The 26,678-nt window shown below is 48.1% G+C and overlaps 3 protein-coding genes across 4 annotated transcripts; 2 read left to right on the forward strand and 1 right to left on the reverse strand.

Moving 5' to 3' along the window:
- The first annotated feature begins 758 nt into the window (after window positions 1-758).
- Window positions 759-6,345, forward strand: LOC123408626. 2 transcript variants are annotated; one of them, XM_045101685.1, is made up of 13 exons: window positions 759-1,038; window positions 1,133-1,209; window positions 1,306-1,386; window positions 1,847-1,975; window positions 2,076-2,162; window positions 2,260-2,313; window positions 2,729-2,819; window positions 2,912-2,982; window positions 3,070-3,139; window positions 3,268-3,320; window positions 3,405-3,498; window positions 3,770-3,867; window positions 6,027-6,345. In XM_045101685.1, exons 1-13 carry the CDS (start codon window positions 774-776, stop codon window positions 6,108-6,110), a joined length of 1,254 nt encoding a protein of 417 aa, XP_044957620.1. In that variant the 5' UTR covers window positions 759-773; the 3' UTR covers window positions 6,111-6,345. The 2 variants fall into 2 exon arrangements, with proteins under 2 accessions (XP_044957620.1, XP_044957621.1); XM_045101686.1 differs by having other exon boundaries at window positions 3,405-3,426.
- Window positions 6,346-15,814: 9,469 nt separating this feature from the next.
- LOC123407748 lies at window positions 15,815-18,341 on the forward strand. The gene is made up of 4 exons (XM_045100949.1): window positions 15,815-15,862; window positions 15,958-16,502; window positions 17,564-17,749; window positions 17,909-18,341. Exons 2-4 carry the CDS (start codon window positions 15,993-15,995, stop codon window positions 18,191-18,193), a joined length of 981 nt encoding a protein of 326 aa, XP_044956884.1. The 5' UTR covers window positions 15,815-15,862; window positions 15,958-15,992; the 3' UTR covers window positions 18,194-18,341.
- A 1,177-nt stretch (window positions 18,342-19,518) lies between these two features.
- LOC123407746 (F-box protein At5g07610-like) lies at window positions 19,519-21,263 on the reverse strand. Its single transcript, XM_045100948.1, has 2 exons — window positions 21,079-21,263; window positions 19,519-20,975 (listed from the first exon to the last, which is right to left on the reverse strand). The coding sequence occupies exon 2, from the start codon at window positions 20,947-20,949 to the stop codon at window positions 19,783-19,785; it is 1,167 nt and encodes a 388-aa protein (XP_044956883.1). The 5' UTR covers window positions 20,950-20,975; window positions 21,079-21,263; the 3' UTR covers window positions 19,519-19,782.
- Between the last annotated feature and the right edge of the window lie 5,415 nt (window positions 21,264-26,678).

Genomic DNA, 26,678 nt, shown 5'->3' on the forward strand with positions numbered 1-26,678 from the left:
GCACTGGGTTTTGAAGGAGTCTTGAATGGCATATGAGATCGCATTCTTTTCCCTTATGAGTTTTCTCTCAAAGTTTCTCATAATGATTTTTTTAATGAGGAAATATCTGCTCAAAGATCATATGTCATACTTTCTATTTTTCCTATCAGAGTTTTTAAAGGAAGTACTCAAGGTATATTTATTGTTCTCTAAACTCGAAAATAAGTTTTTTTCAATGAGTTATCACGAAACAATAATCATTATATGTTGTATCGTTTTTTTCTTGTTTTTTTCACAGGGTTTAAAAGAGTTTTAGCAACATATCTACACTATTCTCCTCATATTTCTCCCACAGGGTTTTTAGAGGAGACTTTAAAGATTATACAATGATTTCTCAAGATGGAATGATGAACATCCTCAAGGACGAAGTTATTTATAAAGAAGTTCTTATCAAGAAGATGACTATTTACAAGATGAAGAATTGATTAGAAGGAGTGTTAGGAATAATTAATATGTATTAATTATTTAATTATTAATCAATACTCCTACCATGTCGGTTGTTCTTTTGTCAACCCTTTTTGTAAACCGTCATGTACTCGGTATAAATATCCCCAATTTCCATCCATGAGATATCACTGTTCATTCCAACTATTCGCTCCTCTCTCTCTCGTTGACTTTGAACAGGGAGCACGAGCATCCTCCCCACGCTGCGCCGGCGACCGGCTAGCTGGCGAAACACGTGGACGCCACGCCCCCTCGCGCCTTATCGGCCGTCGATGCTGCTGAGGCGGTCCATGGCGCTGGCGCTGGCCCTCGCCGCGGCTGCCATGTGGGCCCCGCCTCGCCTCGGCCACGCGACGGGCGGCCACTCGAAGAGACGCCTCGTGGGGGTGGCGGTGGGGCCCGGCTGCCACTCCTCCAGTTCCACTTCCAGGTCCACCACGCCCGGTTCCATGGCGGACCGCACCGAGGCCACCGGAGCCCCAATGGCCGCCGCCGCCGGAGACCTCAGGTCGGAGTTCCGCGAGGTGCTGCTCAGCCGCCGCCGCGAACGCCAAGGTCAGCCGGCCCCCTCCCCCTCCCTCCCTCTCCCTCTCTCCCGCGCGCCCGCCCGTGGGTCTGCAGCCTACTAATAAGTTGATCAATGCCCCAGTGCCTCTGACCGTGGAGCAAGGGAGCCCGGTGAAGGAGCCGCTGTACCAAGGCAACGGGCCTCTGGGGCTGAGAGAGGTCAGTGCCCTCCGTCGATCTGAGCAAAACACATTCCAGCTTCCAGATCGACGCGACTGGGTCGACTCGACCGTGTCTGAATCCCTTTTTTTCCAGGCCATGGAGTCGTGCCCGAGGAAGGAGGTGGACAACTTCGAGGAGAAGCTCGTCGAAGAGAATTTCTACCTGATGACCGAGGTACCCTTTGTTTGGCCCATACCTCAGTTCTACGATCAATCGATCGATCGATTCGTCGCAGGTGCCAAGTGGAGTGGGTACAGACAGTGCAGCACATTGCTTGTTTCTGAATATTGCGCCTGCACACCGCCTGCCCACGTATCTGCAAGTTTAACTTGAGATCAATGAAAGCCAGCTGCATTTGAGCTACCCCAAAGATACTTGAGATCAATGCCAGTGCTCGTCGTAGACAGGCTGACATTGCAATGCATGTGCTTCGCTTAGTACATTGCCGCCATGTTTCCACTCGGACCCTCTGTCTGAATCACCCACTTTTGGAGAGCCTGATAGTTGGTGTATTAAATGTGGTTCTGAGATCCAGCTCCAGTCAAGTCTACAGTGAACGGGCACTGGCTTGGCTTTATTGTGCCTCTTGTTCCCTGAACAGAAGAATTTCTCATCACTTTTCTCCCCCCAACAGTCAGGTGAACAGGGACGCCTGCCTGTACTTCTACTGAAACTCAATGACACTGCTCCTGAAAGGAAGCCAGTCGTTGTAATACTGCACAGCTCGTACAAATGCAAGGAATGGTTGCGTCCACTGCTTGAGGTGAAATTCCTTCTCTTTCAACCATACCAGCATGCCCGTATGCAGTATACATCAATGTTTAGCACCAGTTAGTGTTCTTAACTTGCTTGCACATTTGCAGGCATATGCCTCCAGGGGTTATATTGCTGTCGCCATCGATTCTCGTTATCATGGTGAAAGGGCCAGCAGCAAGACTACTTACATAGACGTAATCTACTTACTTTGTGCGCTACTGATTTCATGAAGTTTTCTATCCATAGATTTCAGTTGAACTGACCATCCCTACTTTCGTGGTTCAAACACAGGCACTGAAATCATCTTGGAAGAATGGGGACACTATGCCTTTTATTTTTGACACGGTACTGTATGGTATTTCCACCTGTTACAGTTAATCTTTTGATTGTTCTTAAGTTCTCTTAACAGTGTTGTTCAATTTTCCCATCAAAACATTTTTTGTAATAAATGGATGGTTCTGTACCAATAAATGTCAAACCGGATATGTATGGCACATGCCTTTAGTTGGGCTGGCCCAGTGCCATGCTTGGTGGTCTACTCTTTAACTAACCTGATGGGTAAGCCACTGTTGTTGGTGTTAGTCCAGCTGTACTGATGCCATAACTAGACTAGTTGGGTCAGCACTTCAGTTGAATTCTGGATTTATTCTCTTGGTCTGGTTCTCTCCCTATGATTGTCTTCTACTGTATGACCTAGTACATCATACATCAAAACATGTTAGGCCTGCTTTCTGTGATACTCAGTGAGGAACATGTGCAGGTGTGGGACTTGATAAAGCTTGGGGATCATCTTAGTACAAGGGAGGATGTCGATCCCTCTAGGATAGGGATTACTGGTGAATCACTTGGAGGTATTATAGATCATGATCGCATCATGACACTGAATTAATACATAGACTTCACTTCTAGAAAATTTATCTTTTTTATTTGGAGCTGAATACAGGAATGCATGCATGGTTTGCTGCTTTTGTGGATACACGGTACAGTGTTGTTGTTCCAATAATTGGTGTTCAGGTACACACAGCAGTAATTTGTTGATGTGGGTGCGCATAGTTTTGTGATTTGTCCCTTGTAAAGCAATGCTCTTTGTGGTGGCTACAGGGATTTCAATGGGCAATAGATAATGACATGTGGCAAGCTAGAGTTGATAGCATTAAGCCTTTATTTGAAGGTGAGATACCATGCATCCTCTTTAAGATTGGGCGCAAGCCATTGAAAATATAGATCACAACTGAAATGTATTGTATCAGTTCAGAACATTTACATGTAAGTATCCATGTCGTTTTCTCTGCCCTGTAGAAGCAAGAATTGATTCAGGGAAGAGTGAAATAGATGCAGAGGCTGTGAGAAAGGTGACTATCTGATTTATTTGACATTTATTTCTGATCATTCCATTAGAATTGTTTCACGATCGTGTATTGACATATTTTTACCAGGTTTGGGACCAGATAGCACCTGGTATGGCTTCACAGTTTGATGCTCCCTACTCAGTTCCTCTGATTGCACCACGTCCGCTCCTCCTCCTAAATGGTAAAACCAATCATATTTCTTATTGAGTGCTTCTGCTTCGACCAATAGTTTATCGGCTTGTTGCATAACCCAAAATATTGAAAAGTCTCTCACTTCTCTTTTATGAGTTCAGTGAGCACTTGTCAGGGCTGGGGCTTCCAGTCTTCAGTATATATGTTAGTTGTATACTTTTATGGTTGAGCCAGAATTGTTGTTAACCCTTCGTTCAAAAATTAATGTTAATTGAGCATGTTCCTTGCTGCTGGAATTTCATTTACAAATTACCATGCAGGTGCTGACGACCCTCGTTGCCCAGTCCTTGGTCTACAAGAACCTGCCTCCAAAGCTGCTGAGGCTTATAAAGAAGCTGGTTCTGCCGATAAGTTCAAGGTAACATGCAATCTACTATCTTTTTACCGCTCTTTGGAGGCCACATATGAACTCTCACTAGTTAAAACCTATGAAGACGAGATTTTCTTTAAAAATTGTAACGGGCTTGGTTTAATACTTCTCAAACTTGTATTCACCTTTGTCGAGTTATATGGCTAAACCTGCTGGAAAATAATAATAATTAGGAATACTAAGAATCATGCATTATACATACATCAATATGTTTGTATGTTTGTAAAGTTGTCATTTAGGCTTACAGCTAGCTAACAATGGGTTTGGTACAAGTTTAAATACAAACTTTCTCCAGGAAATTTAGATCTGATATATTCTTAGACCTAGCTAACAATGTAATTAAAATGCTATGGGTTACAGAAATGGGTGCCATCTGGATAAAAAAGGCATTCAAATAAAATTTGAAAATTGTCTCTCTTTTGACATGCAGTATGTTTACTTTTCACCAAGAGGTGTGCTTCTATGTTTGCCCAGACTTTTTCTGCACGAATCCCAAGTCAACTGACAGTTGTTAACTCAAATGGCATAGTACTAGTAATCCTAATTTGATAGGGTCGTCTTAACTACAAATGCAAGTGCCGAAAGCAAAGCTCTCTCGAAAACAAGTCCACGGTTCCCTCACCTTCCAATCTGTTCCCCACGACCTCCTCTTTGAGTGCCACCCTGGGAGCTCCACGCCCAAGGCCGCTGCCTGGACTCATCGCAATCCCGCTGCCTGGTCTCCTACCGCAACTCGCCGCGCCTCCAGCGCTACGCATCCAACATTGCCGCCCATAATGTGATCATTCCCATCTGAAGGAGGTAGGAGGACATCGTTTAGTGTGAGTTATCCCGCTGAAGAAATTGAAGTGGTTGAAGCAATCTCAGTAATAAGAATAGATGACACGTCGTAACCAAATATAGAATGTTCTCGATTTCAGTTAAATGGATGCATGGTAAACATGAGAAAAGTTCAACCGGGACAATCTTTGTAAAAATACATTATTTACTTTATACATCACGGCAACTTCAACTTTCAAAATCACGGATGCATGCCTGAAAATAAACAACAATGACTAGGTCTCCTTTTTGTTGCAACTATAGTAAAAAAAATATTAAACCACTACCACTAATTAAGTATATTTTGCATGCGTGCGACCGGTAAAGCAAGTAATTTTTTTCAAAAAAAAGGTACAATCTACTGCTCCCTCCAAATTTTGAACTAAAACCTCGACAAGAATTATGGAACGGGAGGAAGTATTGTTTAAATCTCACTCACACAATACTTATTCAAAATGCACATTTTGTCCCATGCAAACATGGAAATATTAAGATATACTCCCTCCGTTCCTAAATATAAGTCTTTATAGAGGTTTCACTAGTGAACCATGTACAGATGTATATAGACATATTTTAGAGTGTAGATTCAATCATTGTGCTCCGTATGTAGACCCCTAGTAAAATCGCTTAAAAGACTTGTATTTAGGAACGGTGGGAGTAGTACAATGTAGTTTGTTTTTGGGCTTGTAACAGATGTTACTTGCTCTCAGACCAGCTCTATCCAAAAACATAACAACAAACCTAAAAGAAAAAATCCACATACTTCTTTCCTCTGTTTTGTATTTAAGCCGGCCGGCATATTCTTGGACACAATGCGCAGAAAACCGATTACTGCTGGTAAGCGATGGGGAGATGGTACTGACCGCCAGCTACACACGCCTGGTCCACCGTCTGTTTTAGAAACCAAATGCCAGACCTCGACTTTCTGTATGCATTTTCATCCCGTGGAGAGGAGGACCACCTCTTTCTATTTGCCCCCCTAAATGCTGAAACCAGGTGGGGCCAGGGCGCTCGCTCAGGCCCCACATGCCAGAAACGAGCGGGGGATCGAACGCTCAAATTCTTCGCTAATGCGGTAAGGGTATACGTATCTTGGCCTGGTTGATCGATGCCTTCTCTCCAGCCAGCATACGTCGCGTTGCAACTTTTCCTCTCTTTTTTTCAATTTCTTTGCTTTTCAACTTTATTCCGTTGATAGGCGCCCATCTTTCTCCGCGACAAGTGCACGATTGTGCAGATCTGGGATAACAGCAAGGTATTGTGCTGGAAAACAAAGTGCGGCTTTCGGGATCACTGACGGCATCTTTATCTGCTGCTACAATTTTCAGTTCATGGCGGAGCCGGGAGTCGGGCACCGGATGACGGCGAGCATGGTGAAGGAAGCCAGCGACTGGTTCGACCGGTTCCTGTAGAAGGCGGCGGTTCGGTTCTTGACGAACATGGCGGCTGTACTCCTACCATGCATAATTCATGGAGCGCGACGCATGGCCTCAATAAATTTGTTCTCGTTACGGACTCGGCATCCCTGCTGACCAAGACCGGGATCGGTTGGCCTAGCTTCGTCGCCATTACTAGCAGTACTTACTACCTAATCTCTACATGCCGGTCTGATATATCGAACAAAAATTGTGCACCGATATTTCTCCATCAGCATTGTCTTGTTTTGGAGCCCGTATTTTTTCAGGAACTCCGGATTTACCGAACCCTATCTACCGGATATACATACGGGAGTCTCGTCAGAACAAAAAATAATTTGTCGAGAGGCTCACGTGGTGCCCCGTCGCCCTGCATGCATGCATGAATGGATGGATGAAACGACGAGACTGTTGTGGGCGACATGTCAACGGCAACAGGGGCAGATGGTCCACTGATACATAAGTATATACGTACGTACGTACTACATAATAAATCAGGTGGCATGGACCCGGTAGACGTTGTACAATACTCCTGCTGGTCGGGTGTGCCAACCCGACGACGCGTGAACTGCGTGATGCGTCGGGATCGGCATTTATACCGTACGCTCCAGCGGGATCGCGAGCCGGCACGCCGTCGCCAGCGTCCCCTATCAGTCTCTAGGACCCCCGTACTCGCTGGAGTATTATTATTCTATCGCGCCAAAAGCGCGGGGACGTGGTCGTTTTCGTGGGTATTTATTTAGGGGCTGTTCGTTTATCACTTACATTGCCACACTTATAAGCCATACTTTGTGGCGCGCCCCAGATTGTGGCGCACAAAACGAACGCCACACGTTTGGTAAAAGAGTCTACTGCAAAACAGGCTGCTCGTTGTGGCGAGCCAAATTTTTGTAAAGAACCAAACAGCAGCCTAGACAGCTGTGGCTTGCCGCATCTGTGGAGTGGCGAGTTGCGGCCGACAACCAAACGGCCCCTTATATTGCCGAAAAAGAGCGCACGTATCGCGTACACGACATTGGTGCACATGATACGCAAGGCATACGTGTTCATGAGGTGGCGCGTCCCCTAACGTGTTCATAGAACGGCAAAGACTGAGGATAATTTTCTTCTTTCACAGTAGCTAAATGTAAGTCAGCTGAATTTAGAATCTGGATCGGTCAATTTTGACGTCCAACCAGGGAAAAGGAAGGAGTTTACCGACGCCTCACTATCTATCTTAGGGTGGCAGGCGACCCCATTATCTATCTTAGGGATATGAGGGATGGACAAAGATCGAAAGAGAAGCGGTGCCCCTTCCGCGTCGCTCCCGTGAGCGACCGGGAGGACTAAACCTAGCGTCGTTGGGTCGAGCTCTCCCTCTCCTCCCCCTCCCCTTGCCGCCATTCGTGCGCGCCGTCGGGCTAAGCTCGGTCAGCGTAGGTGGCGGCGGGGCGCCTCACCCCCCCCCCCCCCCCGAAGAAGATGACGGCAGGGTCGGGATGTTCGGGCGGCGGCGGCGTGCGGGTGCAGGGCGCGCCGGTGTGGTGGCTGGCGTCTGGCAACGATGTTGCGGACGTGCGGCCTGGCGCGGTGGGCTGCAGGTGGTGGCGCCCGTTGCGGCGGCCCGATCTAGATTCGGTGGGCGCGGATCTAGTCAGCGGTTGGCCTGGTGGCCGCCGGTGGCTCCCCCTGCCGCTCCTGGAGGTCCCTCATGCCTTCATGGGTGCGTGGGGTGGTGGCTGCTCGGATGCGTGGCTGGTGACAGCGCGCTCGCCCAGATCTGATGGCGGGATCGGGGTGGGCGACGCGGGTGGGGCAGCGGCCCGACGTGGCTGGTGCTCTGGCTGTGGGCGTCTGCGCGTGGAGGCCCGTCACGGGCAGTGGCCTCCTGGTGGCGCGGCGGCTACACGACAACTCGGGGGGCCGACTGGGGCGGCGACTGGCTTTCCGGCGTCGACTCGTTTGTAGGTTGTCTGTTTCGACCTTCGGTCCTTCTCCTCGTTGTCTGATTGCTACCTTTGTCGTAGGTTCCGCCCTTCCCCGACTACGGTCTATCCCTCGTCTCGCGTCCGGCGGCAGGACCGACCTCGTCTCGCGCCCGGCGCTGCAGGACGGGTTGACGGAGCCGTGCTAGGGACCGCCCAAGGGTGTGAAATACGGGTCCTTTTCGCTCGTATATGTGGTTGGGGTAGCAATGGGTCTTGGATGAGGTGGTGTCGAGGTTTGGGTTGTCGGGGCGGCGGCCCTAGTGATGGTGCCGCGGTGTTCATGGATAAAGTCCGTGGCTAGGTGTTGCCCGATGCCCATGACCGTGTGGGCGGCGTGACCGCTAGGGTGTGGCGTCAGATCAAGGGACAGATGATGATAACTGAGATTTCAGGCGACGAACACCCAGTCAATCCCATTTATTTTTCGACAATTATTATGCATTAACAGGTGAAGCACCAGGATTTAGATCCCGGGTCGAATTTTTCTCTTGTGCGCACCCGTTTCAATGTGTTCAAAGTTCTTGGTGCGCGGAAGGCATCAAGATCTCCGGAAACGGCCCCCCGCACCGTCTCGGGCGCACAGTGCCGCAAGCGCTTCTGAACCACAAATCGCTGTGCACTGCATACCGGATTACAACTAGTATTTAAATTCAATCAGAAGAAGACCGACCAAGGATGAGATGAAAACACAGGAGCAAAATCAGGACGGCCGACGACGGAGTATGTGGTGTGGTGCGTTGGCGCGTCGTGCTCCGGCTCATTCGTCTTCCGGTTCCGCGCGCATATGCAGTAGGCGGCGCGTCGCTCTGACGCCGGGAACGTCCACGGCGCAACGGACGGCTTGATACGGTCTGTTGCGAGGTCATTTTCCGGCCACCCTTAAATTATTCATTCTCTGTGTCACTGTGTCTGTGTGTACGTACATAAGAGGCTGGGCTTGTTATTAGTTGGTTATCCTCCGCGCTGTGCTGTCCATGCATAACTCGCCACGCTAATTCCCTTCTTGTCCCATCCCGCCCCCCAGCTAATTCGATCAACAACGCATGCTTCCTTCGTTTTTAAATATATTTTTTTGAATGTTTCATTAAAAAATTATATACGGATGAATATAAACATATTTTAAAGTGTAAGTTCACTCATTTTGTTTCGTATGTAGTTTTTTGATATTATTTTTTAAAAAAAACTTATATTTAAAAACGTAGGGAGTACATAATATACGCCGACATTTTCGCTGGTTTCTTCCGCCTCACCACTCATAATATATGTACATGTACACCAACCAATTAATCAGTTGGTACTATAATAATGTTACAGTATTGTCGACGAGCTGCATAGACGTTAGACGTACGTGGCGCCGATGAAAGATCTTAAATAGAGCCACAGTGTAGATCACAAATAAGAGACGATGCTCCGGCCGGCGCAACAAATCCATGATGGCGATGCGACTAAAAACAAGGCGGCAAAGGCAGGCTGGTTAAACTAACTTAACGCCAGAGTACTTAGCGTAGATAGCCGTCACCGACACACGGCACGACAACGGCATGCAAAAGCTTCACCCAAACCCAAAAGCGTACGTGTCCGACCCAATCCAAGGGCCGGGTTTCTCTCACCGGCACGGAGAAAAAGGCGTCCAAGCATCGCTCTCCCGCTCACGCACACGTCTCGGTCGCTTCCACCCAGCGGGCTGATCGATCAATTAGCAACTTCCACTCATGCTCGTCAGTACGCAAATCAAAGCAGTTAACTTACACTCAACTACGACAGCACAGTTCTCAGACACGAAACGAAATGGATCTCGTGCAGGCAGAGGCAAAGGCAAACGCTCGCGGTTTTATTTGTTCCGGTTTTGCGTCCAAAAAGACGTGTCGGCTTCGCGAAAGGGACCGGACGGTTTTTTTGGGGGGGTCTCTGTCGGTCCTAGACTCACAGTCCCATGCATTTTGCTTGCTCGGATTCCTTTCGAAAGTTCCGCTTGTCGATCGATGTGTGCGCCGTGCCTACTTACCTGTTGTTCAATTTTTTTAACCGTTATTATGCGGACTAGAAAGTTTTTCCTTTAGACTTGTCTGTTCCTTCTAGAATATCTCTAGGGCTATGAACATTATTATATTATTACATCAAATTTGCAGTACCTACTTAGAGCAACTCTATCAGAGTCGCTAGGTGGTTTACGGATTTGAATATAGTTTTTATTATTTGTGATGTTCGTTGTAGTGTTATGACTAAAGACGAATGGATCGAAAGTTTTTCGCAGAAAAAGCGAGAAAAACTCTAGCAAAGCCGTCGTATCAGGTTGATCGGCACTACATGAATTAGACAGTTTTGTTTTGAGTATTTGTTTTACTGTTACTTCTAGGATATCAATAACATTGTTGCACCTACATACAACATATTGGATTACATGCATCTACCACGCCATTGTTTTTCAAGACTAATTTCAGTCCGGGTATCAACAAACAAACAAAAAAAAAGTTGTTGTAAATTCACAAGGATATACTCCCCCCGTTCCTAAATATAAGTCTTTTAATCGATTTCACTATGTGTCTACATACGGAGCAAAATGATTGAATGTACACTCTAAAGTATGTCTATATACACCCGTATGTAGTCCACTAGTGAAATCTTTACAAAGACTTATATTTAGGAACGGAGGGAGTATAAGTTTGACACCAAACACGAGATGATGTCTTTTGTTTCTTTAGATTTCGAGGTAAAGTTTTGACAGATGGCTTGTGTCTATGTTGTTGACTTTCTTTGAAGCTTAATTTCCAGTACGTCCGGAATAACTTTACACTATAATATATAGTAATTTAAATGTCTAGTGCATTTAATTTTGTATCCATGTTTCAAACATGCCTAGTTTAGTAGTAGGTAAAAACAGTTAAGCTACACTATCATCCAATATTGTTTGATTAGACACACGATGAACCCTTTTTTTTTTGGAGAAAATCGGTTCACGACTCTATGGTTGGAAAACACTTACCAAGCAAGGGAGAAACATGATATATGCACAAGGCTGCCCTATTGGTTCAAGAGTGTATAGTATATGTGGACTAGCCTACCATGCCATATTCGTCAATCCGTTAGGCGATCTTGTCTCCGGCAATATTATGCTTCCATGTTTCACCACACACTTAATCAAACTTAAAAATTCAAGAGAACTCCTGTCTCTACACACGAATTGTGTATGAAGCAAGATTTTGATCGCAAATGGACTGATCGGCCATAGCTTAACTACCAGAATGCTAACGGTTTCTCGAATCAAATGTGGCATAACCATTTGAATCATTGAGAAATTCCCACCTAGTGGGAATCAAATGGTATTGTGGGAAAATGTTTTCTCAGGTCTCAACGCAACCCAAACTCCTGTGATATCAACAAACTTCAAATTCCATATTAACCAAAAAAAGTTTCAAATATAGTGCAATATTCAATTGAAACCAACAGTGTGAAGCAGTTGTGTTCAGCATTGCATTGATCTTGAACCAAAAGTCATCTAAGTGATAACCTAAATGCATGGAAAATAACATGAAACATGAGCATGGGACAAAAAATAGTTTGAACTCTTCTCCAATATTCATTTTAACCTCACGTTGTAAACATGTTACATTCATGTATTGCAATGCGAATCTTGAACAAACGTCATCTAAATGATAACATGGATGATGGGGAAAATTGAATGAAAGTTAGAGCTATATGGGGATTGAATCCCACACGGTCCATGTTAAAATCCTCTAATGATCCAAACATGACATATTCCATACTTATTGTTCATACATTGTAACATTATGCAGATTAGATGGTTTTGAATTAGAGCTATTTGTTACTTCTAGAATATATGTTACATCAGTGTGCCTATTTTTAAACATTGAATTGTGTAAACCATACCACAAAAAATTATACGCATTGGAAGCAAAACGACAAACGCTTGGTGTAGATTGCAAAGAAATTTGAGTTTGGTTCAATTCACAAGATTTTTTTTATCATCCTTGTGTACGTAGATTTCGAGTTGAAGTTCCATGATGTGACATATATAAGTTGCTTCATGTCCATGTTCCAAACATGTTCCCCAAAATGTGCTCTATCACCATGTTTTTTCATATTGTCTTTTGCTTGGACACAAAATGATAAAGTCTTTGGAGCAAACTAGTTCAAGATCCCAAAGTTAGGAAAAGGAGTTAACACTCAAGCAAGGAGCGTGGACGTGGAAGGCTACCATACTAGTCTACATCAAGCCATATATTCATCAATTTGTCAAGCCATTTGAGCTCACATGATGTGTCGCTATTCACCAGAAGATTAATCAACCTTGAAGACACAACACAGATCCTTATTGGCGAAGAGATTTTTTTTATCAAAGATAGACTTGAATTGCAAAATAAATGACCGACTAGCAGAGACCCCAATGAATTCTCGAATATAATGAGATATGCCCATTGGAATATGTCGTGGTGTCGAAAGTGCATACCTCTAGAGGAAATCTTTTCTCAACGCAAACAAAACTCCACTCACAATGACTCTCATTGCAATCTATAGTTAACCAAATAAGTTCCCACTATCGCCCAATATAGGATTTGCACCGAAAGCGGCAAGCCTTTACATCTACACATGGCATTGCGAGGCATGAGTTGAACGACAGCTAATAGATAACCCGAATGAGGTGGACATGACTCAAAACAAGATGATGAGAGCATCAGAGATAAAGTATTTTGGGCAAACTGGTTCAAAACCCTGATGTAAGAAAATAGTTACCACTCAGGAGAGGAACATGAAATGTGGAAGGCTATCTCACCGGTCTACATCGAGCCATATTCATGAACCGTCAACAAAATTGACCTCACATAATTTTTTGCACTATTCACCAGAAGCTTAATCGACCTTGAAAACATAAGAAAATCCTCCTTGTCTAAGAGGGTTGTGTTTCAAAGAGAGACTTGAATCATAAAGTAAATGGTCGAGTAGGAGAGGGCCAAAAGGTTTCCCCGAATGAATGAGATATACCCATTGGAATCATACAAATAGAGTCGGAAATGCATATGACTAGATGAAATGTTTTGTCAACGCAACCTCAACTTCACTCATAATGATTTCCATTTGCATTCCATAATAAACCAAATAAGTTTCCACTACCGTCCAATACAGGGTTTGCACTGACACTACAAAATCGTAATGTATACGCATGGCATAGTGAATGTCGAGCCAAATGTCAACTAAGAGATAACTTGGACGATGTCGAAATGTCTAGAAACATGACATGGACAGCACGAGAGATAAAGTTTTTGGAGAAAATCGGTTCAAGATCTTGAAGTTAGAAAGTAGTTACCACTCGAGAGAGGAATATAAATATGGAAGGCCATCCCACTGGTCTACATCAAGCCATATTCATCAATCTCTAAAGAAAATTGACCTAACATAATTGTGCCACTATCCACCAGAAGCTTAATCAACCTTGAAAAAACAAGAAAATCCTTCCTGTCAAAGAGGATTGTATTTCAAAGAGAGACTAGAATCACAAAGTAAATGATGGACCAACAGAGAGCATACAAATTGATTCAGAAGTGCATATCACTAGAGGAAATGTTTTCTCAATGCAATTTGAACTCCGCTCTTAATGACCGTCATTGTATTCCATATTAAACCAAATAAGTTTCCACTATCGTCCAATATAGGGTTTGCACCGATGGTGCAAAACCTTAACGTGTACGCATGATATGGCAAACACCGAGCCAAATGTCAACTAAAAGATAACATGTATGGCGTCGAAATGTCTCGTACCACGACACATATAGCACAATAGAAAAAAAACTTTGGAGCAAACCAGTTCAAAATCCCGAAATTAGAAAATAGTTACAACTCGAGAGGAACATGAAACATGGAAGGCTATCGTGGGACTCTACATCAAGCCATATTCATAAATCCGTCAAGCAAATTGACCTCACATAACTGTGCCACCATTCACCACAAGCTTAATCAACATTGGAAACACAAGAAATCATTCTTTTCAAAGAGGACTGTGTATCAAAGAGACTAGAATCATAAAGTAAATGACCACCTAGGAGAGAGACATAAGGATTCCTAAATTGAACGGGATATACCATTGAAATTCTTGCTCGTGGAGTGAGAAGCATATACCAGTAAGTGACCGACATTTCACTCCATATAGTAAACCAAATAATTATCGAATCATACAATATATTTTGCTCTTACCAACAGTGTAAAAACATTATGTGCACACATGGCAGTGCAAACGTCGAGCCAAAAATGCCAGCTAAGAGATAACATAGACGACGTGGAAAGGAGATGAAAGACGACACCAAGAGCACGATAGAGCTATCCGGGGATAGATATCCCACACGACACATGCGAGACTCATCGCCGCAAACGCTACGGACCATATGCGGTGGGCGGCGGGATACCGAGCCACAAGCCTCTGCACCGATCGGTGCACACATGTTAAAATGAACGCGTGCACTATAGCTCTTTTGCGTCACCGAGCACCAACCTCAACACCGGTCGATGCACACAGTTTAAGATGGACGTGTGCACGCTAGCTCTCTTTTTTCATAGATAGAGGGAGAGAGTGGAAGGGGGCTATGGAAAAAGAGCGGGTAACGATGAGGCCAACTCATGCATTCATCGGGTCGGGCTTTGACCTCAAAATCTCAAGCCTGAGCCCGGCCCAACCCAGCCCAAAACACATGAACTGGAACCTTCTTTGATTAAAATATTTATTTTCATGATGTTTAAATGATATAGCATACCTATATTTTGCAATAAAATAGTGATTTATGCCCATTTCGGGCTTTTGGGCCGGGCTTCCAACAAAAAAGTTGAGCCCGAGCATGACCCGAATGTCTGGCTTTCGGGCCCAAGCCCAACCCGGATGTCGGGTTTTTGGGTCGGACTGTTCATGCCCGGGTATATGGGAGGGGTTGGGTCTGGGAGGAGGGCGTGTAACACCGGTTGGAGGTATGCCTGGCCAAAACTTGGGCTAGACCGGGCCTAGGAACGGGCCCAATAAAACTCGTGGTACAAAACTCAGGTCCGAATCCGGCCTGCCCCGACCGCCGGACCTAGTTTCTGGGCCTAGACGCGTCCCGAGCCCGAAGAAGCCCGACCGTGCCCGATAAGCCCAGCCCGACGTAGGCCTAAAATCCGGTTTACGCAGGCCAGGACCCAACCCGACCCAACTCTGAGCTTAATTTTCAGGCCCGGACCCGGCCCGTGCACATGCCCACAACCTCCGGGCTTAATTTTCAGGCCGGACCTGGCCCGTGGACAAGCCCAGGGCCAGGTTGGGTTGGGCGGGCCGGGTATTTTATGACCAGGTATTGTTGGATGTAGTGTGGCAAGGTGACACGCACGCGCGCCCTCGGTCCCGGCGCGGGAGGAGACATTCTCTGCGTTGCCGACACTCCAATAAACCGTTCACCCCCACGGCGCCGTGAAATCGCGTCGCGCCACCACCTACCTACTGCCCGGCTGGATCCACCCATCACCTGCTCCCGCGCACGCGCCACCGCACACCGCCGCCACGCCGCAGAGGATCCCGCGCCCGGAGGTTGGCCCGGCCCTTTCCGGCGCGTTACCGCTTCCGTCCCCCTCTTTTAGTGCTCCCTCCCCTGCCACTGCTCCACTCCACCCCCCACCCCCACCCCCGCTCTGCCTCCTCCGCCTCCACCTCCACCTCCTCCCCGCCGCCCCACCACCACCTTCACTCCACCCGCCGCCGCCGCTCCTTCTTCTTCTTCCTCCTCTTCCGCCCGCCTTCTCCCGCCGCAGGTACGATCCGGCCGCGCCGGAGTCCGAAACCGCTCCGCTTCTCCTTCCTTACCATTCCCGTTCTTTCGGTTTTCTTGATCGTGGGTTCGGTGCAGGACTCCGGCCTTCCTCGGTGGGCGCAGCGGCGGAGATGATGCACGGCAAGTCGGACTCGGACATCACGAGCCTGGCGGCGTCGTCGCCGCCGCGGTCGCCGAAGCGGGCGGGCGGCTACTACGTGCAGAGCCCGTCGCGGGACTCGGCGCACGACGGCGGGGGCGCCGGCGGGTACAAGTCGTCGTCGATGCAGGCCACCCCCGTGTACAACAGCCCCAACGAGTCCCCCTCGCACCCCTCCTACGGCCGCCACTCCCGGGCCTCCTCCGTCAGCCGCTTCTCCGGCATCCTCCGCGGCGGCAGCGGGCGCAAGGGCGGCGGCGGCGGCGGGGGCGACCTCAAGGCCGTGAACGCCAAGGGGTGGCCCGAGTGCAGCGTCATCGAGGAGGAGGGCTCCTACGAGGGCCTCTCCGGCGGCGACAGCGGCCTCTCCGGCCGCTGCAAGGTCGCGCTCGGCTTCGTCAGCTTCCTCCTGCTCTTCACCGTCATCTGCCTCATCGTCTGGGGCGCCGCCCGCCCCTACGAGCCCGACGTCGTCGTCAAGGTAGTGCTTATATCCATCCATATCCATTTTTCTCATGCATCCACCCACCCTGATTGTTTCACTCCCTCTGCACACTCTGACCTGAGTTCTTCACGCTCTGCTCTCATATCCAATGCATGGTATGAATTTAAACATCAATTGCTCAAATCTCACTTTTCTCTCCGGGTAGAATGGAAGTAAATACTACCGTAAAACGGATGCAGTTTGCGATTCGAGGAAATCGGGCAAGCGAAATTCGCCGTGGTAGATCCGTTCGAGCTTATTTTCTGTAGAATTGGCGCCTGTTCTCTTTGGTTCATTGCTCTGAGCACGAAATCAACAGGTGCTCGCTATGTTCAACTTTATAAGACGTTTTGGATAGTTCAGGCAGCAGCCATAACAATTCAAAATCAGCTGTATAAAACGTCTTATAAAAAGGAACATAGGGAGTAGCTGCTTGTTTTTTACCATTAGAAATGTAAATCTTCTAAGCAAAGCACCGCTGGTGTCGTTTCAAAAAAAAAAAAAAAAAGCTGACTGAAGAAGAGCCAAAAAAAAAAAAAGCTGACTGAAGCAAAGCACCGCTGGCTGTCGTTTCAAAAAAAAAAAAAGAAAAAAAGAGCACCGCTGACTGAAGAAGAGCCAAATCAGCTGAAATAGCTTCTTCCTTGGACATTTTCTGACCCCATCCCGAGAAAACAAACTTCTCTGGACGTTAGTGGTGGGTCACTAAAAAAAAATATGCACAGCACCATATATATAGAGAGAGAGAGATAGATAGAAACACAAAACAATGACCACGAGAGGTAATGTAATATTTTTTTTGTGTGCTGTTTCTGATAGATATGTTGTCGGCTGCCACTGGCAGTCAGCTCGGCCTGTCGATTGTCTCAGTCACATTTCCAAACCTACCCCTGTTTACAAAAAAAGTTTTACAGTAGTTAATTACAGTACAATGTACTTGTGTACTATGGTGGTACGGTGAACTTCTTGTGCAGATCTGAACACCATGCATGCCGGTTCCGTAAAAAAAAAAAGGTCTAACCTAGAAGCTTACTTTTTACGGTGTTTATTATGCACAGAGCATAGCCATGGATAACTTCTACGCCGGAGAGGGCACAGACCACAGCGGGGTTCCGACCAAGATGGTCACCCTCAACTGCTCCCTCAACATGATCGTGTACAACCCTGCTTCCATGTTCGGGATCCATGTCTCCTCGGGCCCCGTCCGCCTGCTCTATTCCGAGATCGCCATCGGGGTTGGACAGGTACGGCTTCTTCTTCTTCCTCTTCTTCTTCCCGGCAACCCATCTGCTGTCCATGCATCCCAACAGTGGCGCTTCGAAATCTTTACCAACCACCATGTGGAGCATGCATGTGAGCAGCACGGGTGATGAATAACGGCCGCTCCTACGAACGCAACGCAGGTCCGCAAGTACTACCAGCCGAGCAGGAGCCACCGGCTGGTGTCGGCGGTGATCCACGGCGAGAAGGTGCCGCTCTACGGCGCCGGGGGCGGGCTCTCGCTGTCCGGGAACGACGGCGCGACGGTGCCCCTCACGGTGGACTTCGAGCTCGTCTCCCGGGGCTACGTCATCGGCAAGCTGGTCCGGGTGACGCACAGGGCGCACGTGACGTGCCGCATCACCGTCGACGCCAAGAGGGCGAGGACCCGGATCCCCAAGAAGGCCTGCGCCGTCTACAAGGCCTGATTCCGGCGACCCCCATTTTCCTCTTCCTGCAGCAAAAAAAAAACACCTGTATTTACTCTTCTGCTGAAGAACAATAAACATGTACTGGTAGTATATATAAGGACATGTTTGAGCTTCGGTTTTGTTTATATAAGTTGTTATTCTTGTGCGGCGGTGGTTTTTGTCTATTGACTATGAGGCAGTGGTTGTACCTATGTGTGTGGTGTTAGGGTTTGCTTGGTTACAAGATAGATAGCAGTAATGTCCTACAATTTGGAGCTTCGTAGGCCAATGAGGAGAATAGGATTGGTCTTTTTTTGCATAATATTTCCAGAGAAACTCCCATCATTTTTCATGAAGAAAACTAGAGAGCAATACCATTGGCAGTTTGCCACATGGATAGTTCAGTGTGCTCAGACCCGAAGATGGATTCTGGGTTTGGTCACCTCACTTGAAAGAGGTTACAGCATTTCGACCTTCGCCTTGTGGTTTACTCGCAACCGAGTTTCCTCGACATTATGAGGACGGTTCAAACGTCCATTGTGGAGATGATCGAACGTTCCGATTGCCCGTCGTGAGGGCGATCGGACCAGACATGTTTTGATTGCTTGCTCTCATAGGATCGGGATGCACCTTGGATTTCAGCTTGGTAAGCTATCAACAAAAAATTACAATCGATGAACGCTATCTGCAAGGTCTGTTATTTAACACCCATTAGACCTGAGGCACCAGCAGGGACAAGGCCAGGGCGCATGGAGGCTAAAAGTTCAGAGTGGTCTACTCTAATTACCCCGATATAAATTAGATGAATATACTGTAGACGCATCCGAAAAAAGGATTGTACTACCTATCATCCTGTCATATAATAAACGACAGTTCAAGGCATCTGCTGGCGAAGATCAGGCATTGCAGCTAAATACAGCAGGAAGTGAATCAGGCAATTTTCTAGATCAAATCGACAAAAAAGTTAGTTTTAGACTTAGGAACCAACACTGGAACTGAATATGACAGAGTGAATCAAGCTATTTTATTGATGGAATAAAAATATCTGTAAATATATGATGCTGTAAATTCCAGACTAAACTGCATCTAACAAAAGATAATAGGCTTCACTAGTGCTGATCATTTCACCATTGACAGGAGCAAAGGAACATAAACTCACATGCTCTACTGTCCACTACAATGACAGGAAGAATAGAACAGAAATTCCCTCCGATGTTTTACCGCACATAGAGTTACATACCTAAAGTGCACAACAAGTTTCAACAAAGAATACAGATAAGTACAATATAAGAGGGACATCAGAAACAGCAACCATGGTACAAATAAATGATAGGCCCATAAAGTTAAATAGGTAAAGCTGTTGCGTGTTTGCTGATAGCAACCATAAACATATATGTTTACATAAGATAAGCAGGTAGCATTACTAAGTTATCTGGAATAGATAGACCCATAAAGTGAGGTTACAACGCAGAGCACACTCGACAACAAAAGAGGAGTAACAGAACATCAGAAAGATGTAACCGGATAGCTGCTGATAATACTAGGGTCCTATGATTGAACGCTACCTGAAAGGCCGACAATGGAACAGCGATATGGAAGCCAGACTATCAGTTCCAATCTGCCAATTCCTTCGAGTACAAGGTTACATAAGGAAGATAGGGCTCCACGGAATCAGGTCCAAGATCGGTGATGAACTGCACTTTCCCACTATCCATTTCATAAGACATGAGTACTTTGTCATGCTCATAAACCAAGAAAATCGTGTTTTGTTGTGGGTGGAGGGCGACAATATGGTACTGGTCTCTCACCTGGACATCCTTCACTCCAAATAGATTCAAACACCTGACACTGTGCTTCAAGACCCACACTTGACTGCCGAAGCGTTCATCACCGTAGTCTTCTTCATTGTAGTCTTCTTCACTGTCGTAGTCTTCGAGAACCCAGATTGATAGTTTGTACTCACGGTGCGGATCACATCTTGCCAGATATAAACGCCCTTGAGACAGATCAATGAACCCGACATCAACACCGGGGCCAGGGCGTGGTGTAGGAATAACCTTCCAAGTAGTTCCCTCCACATCCACTGCCACCACCACAGACTCGACGGCGAGCAAATGCAGCAAACCATTGAAAAAAACACTTTTGGATTCATGGACTATACTTGTTGGGAAGATCCAACTGCGGCATTCATTGTGACTCCAGGCCCCAGTTTTGGACGAGTAGATCTCTACCCCTTTGACGTATCCATCCTCCACGAAACGGAACACATGGAAGTGCGAGGAAACAGCCGGGTCGAACCCCAAGCGAGCTGTCTGCATCTTGGTGAAGAAGCCGGGCAGGGCGACCCATTTCTCCGTGGCAGGATTGCACACCACGTAATCAAATGCCTCCGAACCAAAGGCCTGGAAGCGGCGGCAGAGGAGCAGGCCGTTGCAGCTGTCGAGAAGGTGGAATTGCTCGCAGTCAGGCAGGAAGGGGAGTGAAGGGCGGACAGGAGGGCGGGTTCCCACAGAGACACCCGTGAAATTGTGAGCAGATACAGGCCGCCCAAACCAGCCAGCCTTGTCGACGTCGCTCGAGTAGAGGAAGCCGGCGAGGTCATGGAGATGGTACTGCGGCAGCGCCTTGCGGTGGTCGGGGTGGGAGATGATGCCGCGCCACCGCTTGGAGACGCACTTGAAGCGGCACAGCGACTTGTACGGCACGCGCGACAGGATCTCGACGAGGAGGTCTTCGGTGAGCTTGTCCGCTGGATTCAGCCGCCCGTCTGCCATCGCCGCGGGGAGAGGAGGCGGTCAACCTGCGAACGGGGGCGGAGGAGGAGAGATTGCAGATCCATCGACATCGGTGAGGGCAGCACGAAGGAAGGGAGAGAGGATCTACGAAGAACGTGGCGTACGTACCGGCCGAGAAGAGAGTGGCGGCGAGGGAGCCCGTCCGAGGTGCTCCCGTCCCCGTCGGCGAGGATCTGGCGGCGCGGCGGCGAGGGTCTGGCTGCGGTGTGGAGTGGAAATGGATGACAGGCCGAGTGAATGGGGGAAGAGGAGTGTTGCTGTGTTGGGCTTTTGTGTTGCTGTGTTGGGCTTATGTCTTTCTTTCAGCCTGCGCTTCAGCCGTTCTACGGTCTTGGCTCCTATTTAATGCGTAGGTCGCTGAAATCACTCACTAAGATCACTCCAACAGCCGCGCAAAAAGGCGCGCGCTAAAAAACGGCAGTTTACCGCGTGCGGGACTGAAATGCGCGCTCCAGCGGCGGTGGGAAAACCGTGCGCGCGGGAACCGCTAGCGCGCGCGAAAAGGCGGCAGCCCGAGCGCCCATAAAAGGCAGCGCGCTGCCCTGCCTCTCGCGCCGCGTTCTCTCTTCCTCTGTCACTCGCGCCGCCGCCGCGTTCTCCCTGCCTCTCGCGCCGCGCTCTCTCTCCCTCTCGCGCCGCCGCCGCCGACGACGAGCCACCATGCCGCCGCGCCGCCGGTCTGCGTCGGGCTACCGCGGCGTTCGCGAGCGCCCCAACAGCGGGTTCTACGTCGAGATACGCTCCGGCGATCTACGGCTGAGCCTCGGCACCTACGACACGGCGCACGAGGCCGCCCGCGCGTTCGACGCGGCGGCGTGGCGCCTAGGCAGGCCGCGACTGCAGATGAATTTCCCCGACGTCCGCACGCTCCAGCAGGCATTAGACCTGGCCCCGCCACCTCGTCTAAACTCCGCACAAGACCGTGCGGAGCACACTGCGCTGCAGCGCCGCCTCCTCGTCGCCCAGGAGGACGAGCGGGTCATGGTGGAGTGGCGCCGGCGCCACCCGGAAGACGTCGCCTACGAGCAGGAGTACTGGAAACGGCGCCGCGAGGAGGACACGCGCCGGCGCCGCGAGGAGCGGTTGGATAGACGTCGTCGGAAGGCTTTGGCGTGTGCGCAGGCCGACCTCGTCAATGCAGGCGGGAGGTCCTTCTTCACTGAAGAAGATGAACGTTGGTTTGACATTTGGCTGTCAACCTCCGACGACACCGACGATGATGGTGGTGCAGATGACTGGAGCGACTAGGATTAGTATTTTCTTTATCGAACTATCTATCTATGTTTTCGAACTACCTATCTAGTTGCTATCTATGTAAAATAACTTTGTATCTTTTTTATTTAAATGCAATCTATTTATTAGAAAAAATTATGCGCGCTGCATTTTTGGGCACTGCTGGAGCCAGCGCGCGCGCTGCATTATAGCGCGGCTGTTGGAGCCAGCGCTGCGCGACGCGCAAAACCAGGCGACCAGCGCGCGGCAAACTCGTTTTTTAGGCGCGGCGCGAAGCGCGCCTGTTGGAGATGCTGTAAAAATCACTCCTCGTCTTAGCAAGAGTGACGCGCTTGTCATATTTTTTATTTTAAATAGATTCATTTATTGAAAGCGTTTGCTGTTGGTTTTCCCTCTCGTTAAGGCTATGGTTCTCGAGGCGCTTCTCGCCGCCGTCGAGTTTTGACCTTCCCCGCCCGAGTACTTTTACGTGGAGTCTTCCCCCCGTTCCCCTGGATGCCGCACGCGCTGCGGGGGGGCACGTGAGAGCAAGGAGCCTAGGTTCCCTCATAACAACCCAATCTAATCTTTGGGTTAGTGATCTACATGGCTTAAGAATCGGCGTCGAGTTCGACTGGGATGAGCGACGTCGAGAAGATGATGCAAGAGCTGGGCCTCAACGAGGAAGACCTTGACGATGTGGTCTTCGATGAAAAAGAGGCTCCGTCGGAGGCAGCCCGGTGAATCGCTCTGGCTAGGGTTAACTCTATTAAAACCTATAGTCAGTACTGGATTTTCCGCAACATGAGATCAGCTTGAGACTTAGCGCAGGAGGTGAAGTTCAAACCTCTAGAGGACAATCTTTACACCATCCAATTCTCTTGCCTTGGGGATTGGGAGAGGGTCATGCAAGAGGTGTCGTGGCACTCACCGGGCGATGATGACGAGTTGATGGATATACTTCTCGCCCCTTGTTAGTTACCCCAAGTGGAAGGTGGAGATGTAGTCAGCAGCAGATTTCCCTTACACGGGGACTATAAGGTTTATCGAACCGGGAGAACTCCGGGATCAACAAGTAGGTGTCCGCTGCTCTGGCGCTAGCAGAAGACGTGGACCTGCACCCACAACAAATAACTTTGCTCCTTATACGTTTCCGTCGTATCTACTTTTCCGAACTCTTTTGCCCTTGTTTTGGACTCTAATTTGCATGATTTGAATGGAGCTAACCCGGACTGACGTTGTTTTCAGCATAATTGCCATGGTGTTGTTTTTCTGCAGAAATGAAAGTTCTCGGAACGTCCTGAAAATTTACGGAGATTTTTTCTGGAATAAAAGAAAAATACCGGCGCAAAGATCCACGTGAGGGGGCGTGCCAGTGGGCCGCAAGCCCCTGGGCCGCGGCCACCCCCTAGGCCGCGCCATGCAGGCTTGTGGGGCCCACGTGGCACCCCCCCCCCCCAATCTCAACTCTATATCTTTTGTTTCGCCTGGAAAAAAATCAGAGAGAAGGTTTCATCGCGTTTTGCGATACGGAGGCGCCGCCACATCATGTCTTCATCTGGAGGGCAGATCTGGAGTCCGTTTCGGGCTCCGGAGAGGGGAAATCGTCGCCATCGTCATCATCAACCTTTTTCCATCGACAATTCCATGATGCTCTTCATCGTTCGTGAGTAATCTCATCGTAGGCTTGCTGTACGGTGATGAGCTGGATGAGATCTATCATGTAATCGAGTTAGTTCTTGACGGGGATTGATCCCTAGTATCCACTATGTTCTAGATTGATGTTGCTACTACTTGGCTATGCTTAATGCTTGTCACTAGGGCCCGAGTGCCATGATTTCAAATCTGAACCTATTATGTTGTCGCCAATATATGTCTGTTTTAGATCCTATCTTGCAAGTTGTAGTCACCTACTATGTGTTATGACCCGGCAACCCCGGAGTGACAATAGCCGGAACCACTCCCGGAGATGACCATAGTATGAGGAGTTCATGTATTCACCGCGTGTTAATGCTTTGGTCCGGTTCTTTATTAAAAGGAGAACCTTAATATCCCGTAGTTTCCATTAGGACCCCGCTGCCACGTGAGGGATGGACAATGGATGTCATGCAAGTTCTTTTCCCTAAGCACGTATGACTACATACAGAATACATGCCTACATTAGATTGATGAACGGGAGCTAGCCACATATCTCTGCGTGTTATAGCTGTTACATGATGAATCACATTCGTCATACTCATCCATCATCGATCCACTGCCTACAAGTCTTTTACTACTGGTTCTCGCTACATTACTTTGCCTAGGCTTGTCCCTTGCTACAAGAGGGATTTGGCCACTTTGCTGCTGCTGTCACTTTGCTGTTGATGTTGCTACTGTTGTTACTTGTTACTTTGTTGCTGCTGTTACTACTGTTCCTTGTTGCTCCGCTGTTACTTGTTGCTAGACTTTGTTGGCGCTAACATCCCGTCAACAAGGCTTTTTCTAGCGCCGTTGCCGGAGATTGTCAAATCTTTTTCTGGTGCCGTTGCTATCGTACTACCTTGTGTTGGTGAACGTCGCATGGGAAACAAAAAATTTCCTACGCGCACGAAGACCTATCATGGTGATGTCCATCTACGAGAGGGGATGTGAGATCTACGTACCCTTGTAGACCGTACAGCAGAAGCGTTAGTGAACGAGGTTGATGTAGTGGAACGTCCTCATGTCCCTCGATCCGCCCCGCGAACTATCCCGCGATCAGTCCCACGATCTAGCGCCGAACGGACGGCACCTCCGCGTTCAGCACACGTACAGCTCGACGATGATCTCGGCCTTCTTGATCCAGCAAGAGGGACGGAGAGGTAGAAGAGTTCTCCGGCAGCGTGACGGCGCTCCGGAGGTTGGTGATGATCTCGTCTCAGCAGGGCTCCGCCCGAACTCCGCAGAAACGCGATCTAGAGGTAAAACCGTGGAGATATGTGGTCGGGCTGCCGTGGCAAAGTTGTGCCAAATCAGCCCTAAAACCCCACTATATATAGGAGGAGGAGGGGGGAGCCTTGCCTTGGGGTCCAAGGACTCCCAAGGGGGTCGGCCGAACCTAAGGGGGAAGGTCTCCCCCCCCCAAACCGAGTTCTACTTGGTTTGGAAGGTGGAGTCCTTCTTCCCTTTCCCACCTCCTTCTTTTTTTTCTCTTTGATTTTTCTTCCAATGCGCATAGGGCTCTTTTGGGCTGTCCCACCAGCTCACTAAGGGCTGGTGCGCCACCCTCAATGCCTATGGGCTTCCCCGGGGTGGGTTGCCCCCCCCCCCCCCCCGGTGAACTCCCGGAACCCATTCGTCATTCCAGGTACATTCCCGGTAACTCCGAAAACCTTCCGGTAATCAAATGAGGTCATCCTATATATCAATCTTCGTTTCCGGACCATTGCGGAAACCCTCGTGACGTCCGTGATCTCATCCGGGACTCCAAACAACATTCGGTAACCAACCATATAACTCAAATACGCATAAAACAACGTCGAACCTTAAGTGTGCACACCCTGCAGGTTCGAGAACTATGTAGACATGACCCGAGAGACTCCTCGGTCAATATCCAATAGCGGGACCTGGATGCCCATATTGGATCCTACATATTCTACGAAGATCTTATCGTTTGAACCTCAGTGCCAAGGATTCGTATAATCCCGTATGTCATTCCCTTTGTCCTTCGGTATGTTACTTGCCCGAGATTCGATCGTCAGTATCCGCATACCTATTTCAATCTCGTTTACCGGCAAGTCTCTTTACTCGTTCCGTAATACAAGATCCCGCAACTTACACTAAGTCACATTGCTTGCAAGGCTTGTGTGTGATGTTGTATTACCGAGTGGGCCCCGAGATACCTCTCCGTCACACGGAGTGACAAATCCCAGTCTCGATCCATACTAACTCAACGAACACCTTCGGAGATACCTGTAGAGCATCTTTATAGTCACCCAGTTACGTTGCGACGTTTGATACACACAAAGTATTCCTCCGGTGTTAGTGAGTTATATGATCTCATGGTCATAGGAATAAATACTTGACACGCATAAAACAGTAGCAATAAAATGACACGATCAACATGCTACGTCTATTAGTTTGGGTCTAGTCCATCACGTGATTCTCCAAATGACGTGGTCCAGTTATCAAGCAACAACACCTTGTTCATAATCAGAAGACACTGACTATCGTTGATCAACTGGCTAGCCAACTAGAGGCTTGCTAGGGACAATGTTTTGTCTATGTATCCACACATGTATATAAGTCTTCATTCAATACAGTTACAGCATGGATAATAAACGATTATCTTGATACAGGAATTATAATAATAACTATATTTATTATTGCCTCTAGGGCATAATTCCAAGAGTCTTCCACTTGCACTAGAGCCAATAATCTAGCCCTCGCATCATCATGCGAATTACATTGTAATAAATCTAACACCCATACAGTTCTGGTGTTGATCATGCTTTTCCCGTGGAAGAGGTTTAGTCAGC

This window comes from Hordeum vulgare, chromosome 7H, assembly GCF_904849725.1.
Source record: "Hordeum vulgare subsp. vulgare chromosome 7H, MorexV3_pseudomolecules_assembly, whole genome shotgun sequence".
Taxonomy (NCBI): Eukaryota; Viridiplantae; Streptophyta; class Magnoliopsida; order Poales; family Poaceae; genus Hordeum; species Hordeum vulgare.

Coding starts and splice junctions, on each gene's coding strand:
- LOC123407748 (XM_045100949.1), top strand. CDS start 15,993: ATGATGCACGGCAAGTCGGACTCGGACATCACGAGCCTGGCGGCGTCG. Junction 16,503..17,563: donor AGCCCGACGTCGTCGTCAAG/GTAGTGCTTATA, acceptor TATTATGCACAG/AGCATAGCCATGGATAACTT. Junction 17,750..17,908: donor TCGCCATCGGGGTTGGACAG/GTACGGCTTCTT, acceptor AACGCAACGCAG/GTCCGCAAGTACTACCAGCC.
- LOC123407746 (XM_045100948.1), bottom strand. CDS start 20,949: ATGGCAGACGGGCGGCTGAATCCAGCGGACAAGCTCACCGAAGACCTC.
- LOC123408626 (XM_045101685.1), top strand. CDS start 774: ATGGCGCTGGCGCTGGCCCTCGCCGCGGCTGCCATGTGGGCCCCGCCT. Junction 1,210..1,305: donor GGCCTCTGGGGCTGAGAGAG/GTCAGTGCCCTC, acceptor CTTTTTTTCCAG/GCCATGGAGTCGTGCCCGAG. Junction 3,499..3,769: donor TCCGCTCCTCCTCCTAAATG/GTAAAACCAATC, acceptor ATTACCATGCAG/GTGCTGACGACCCTCGTTGC.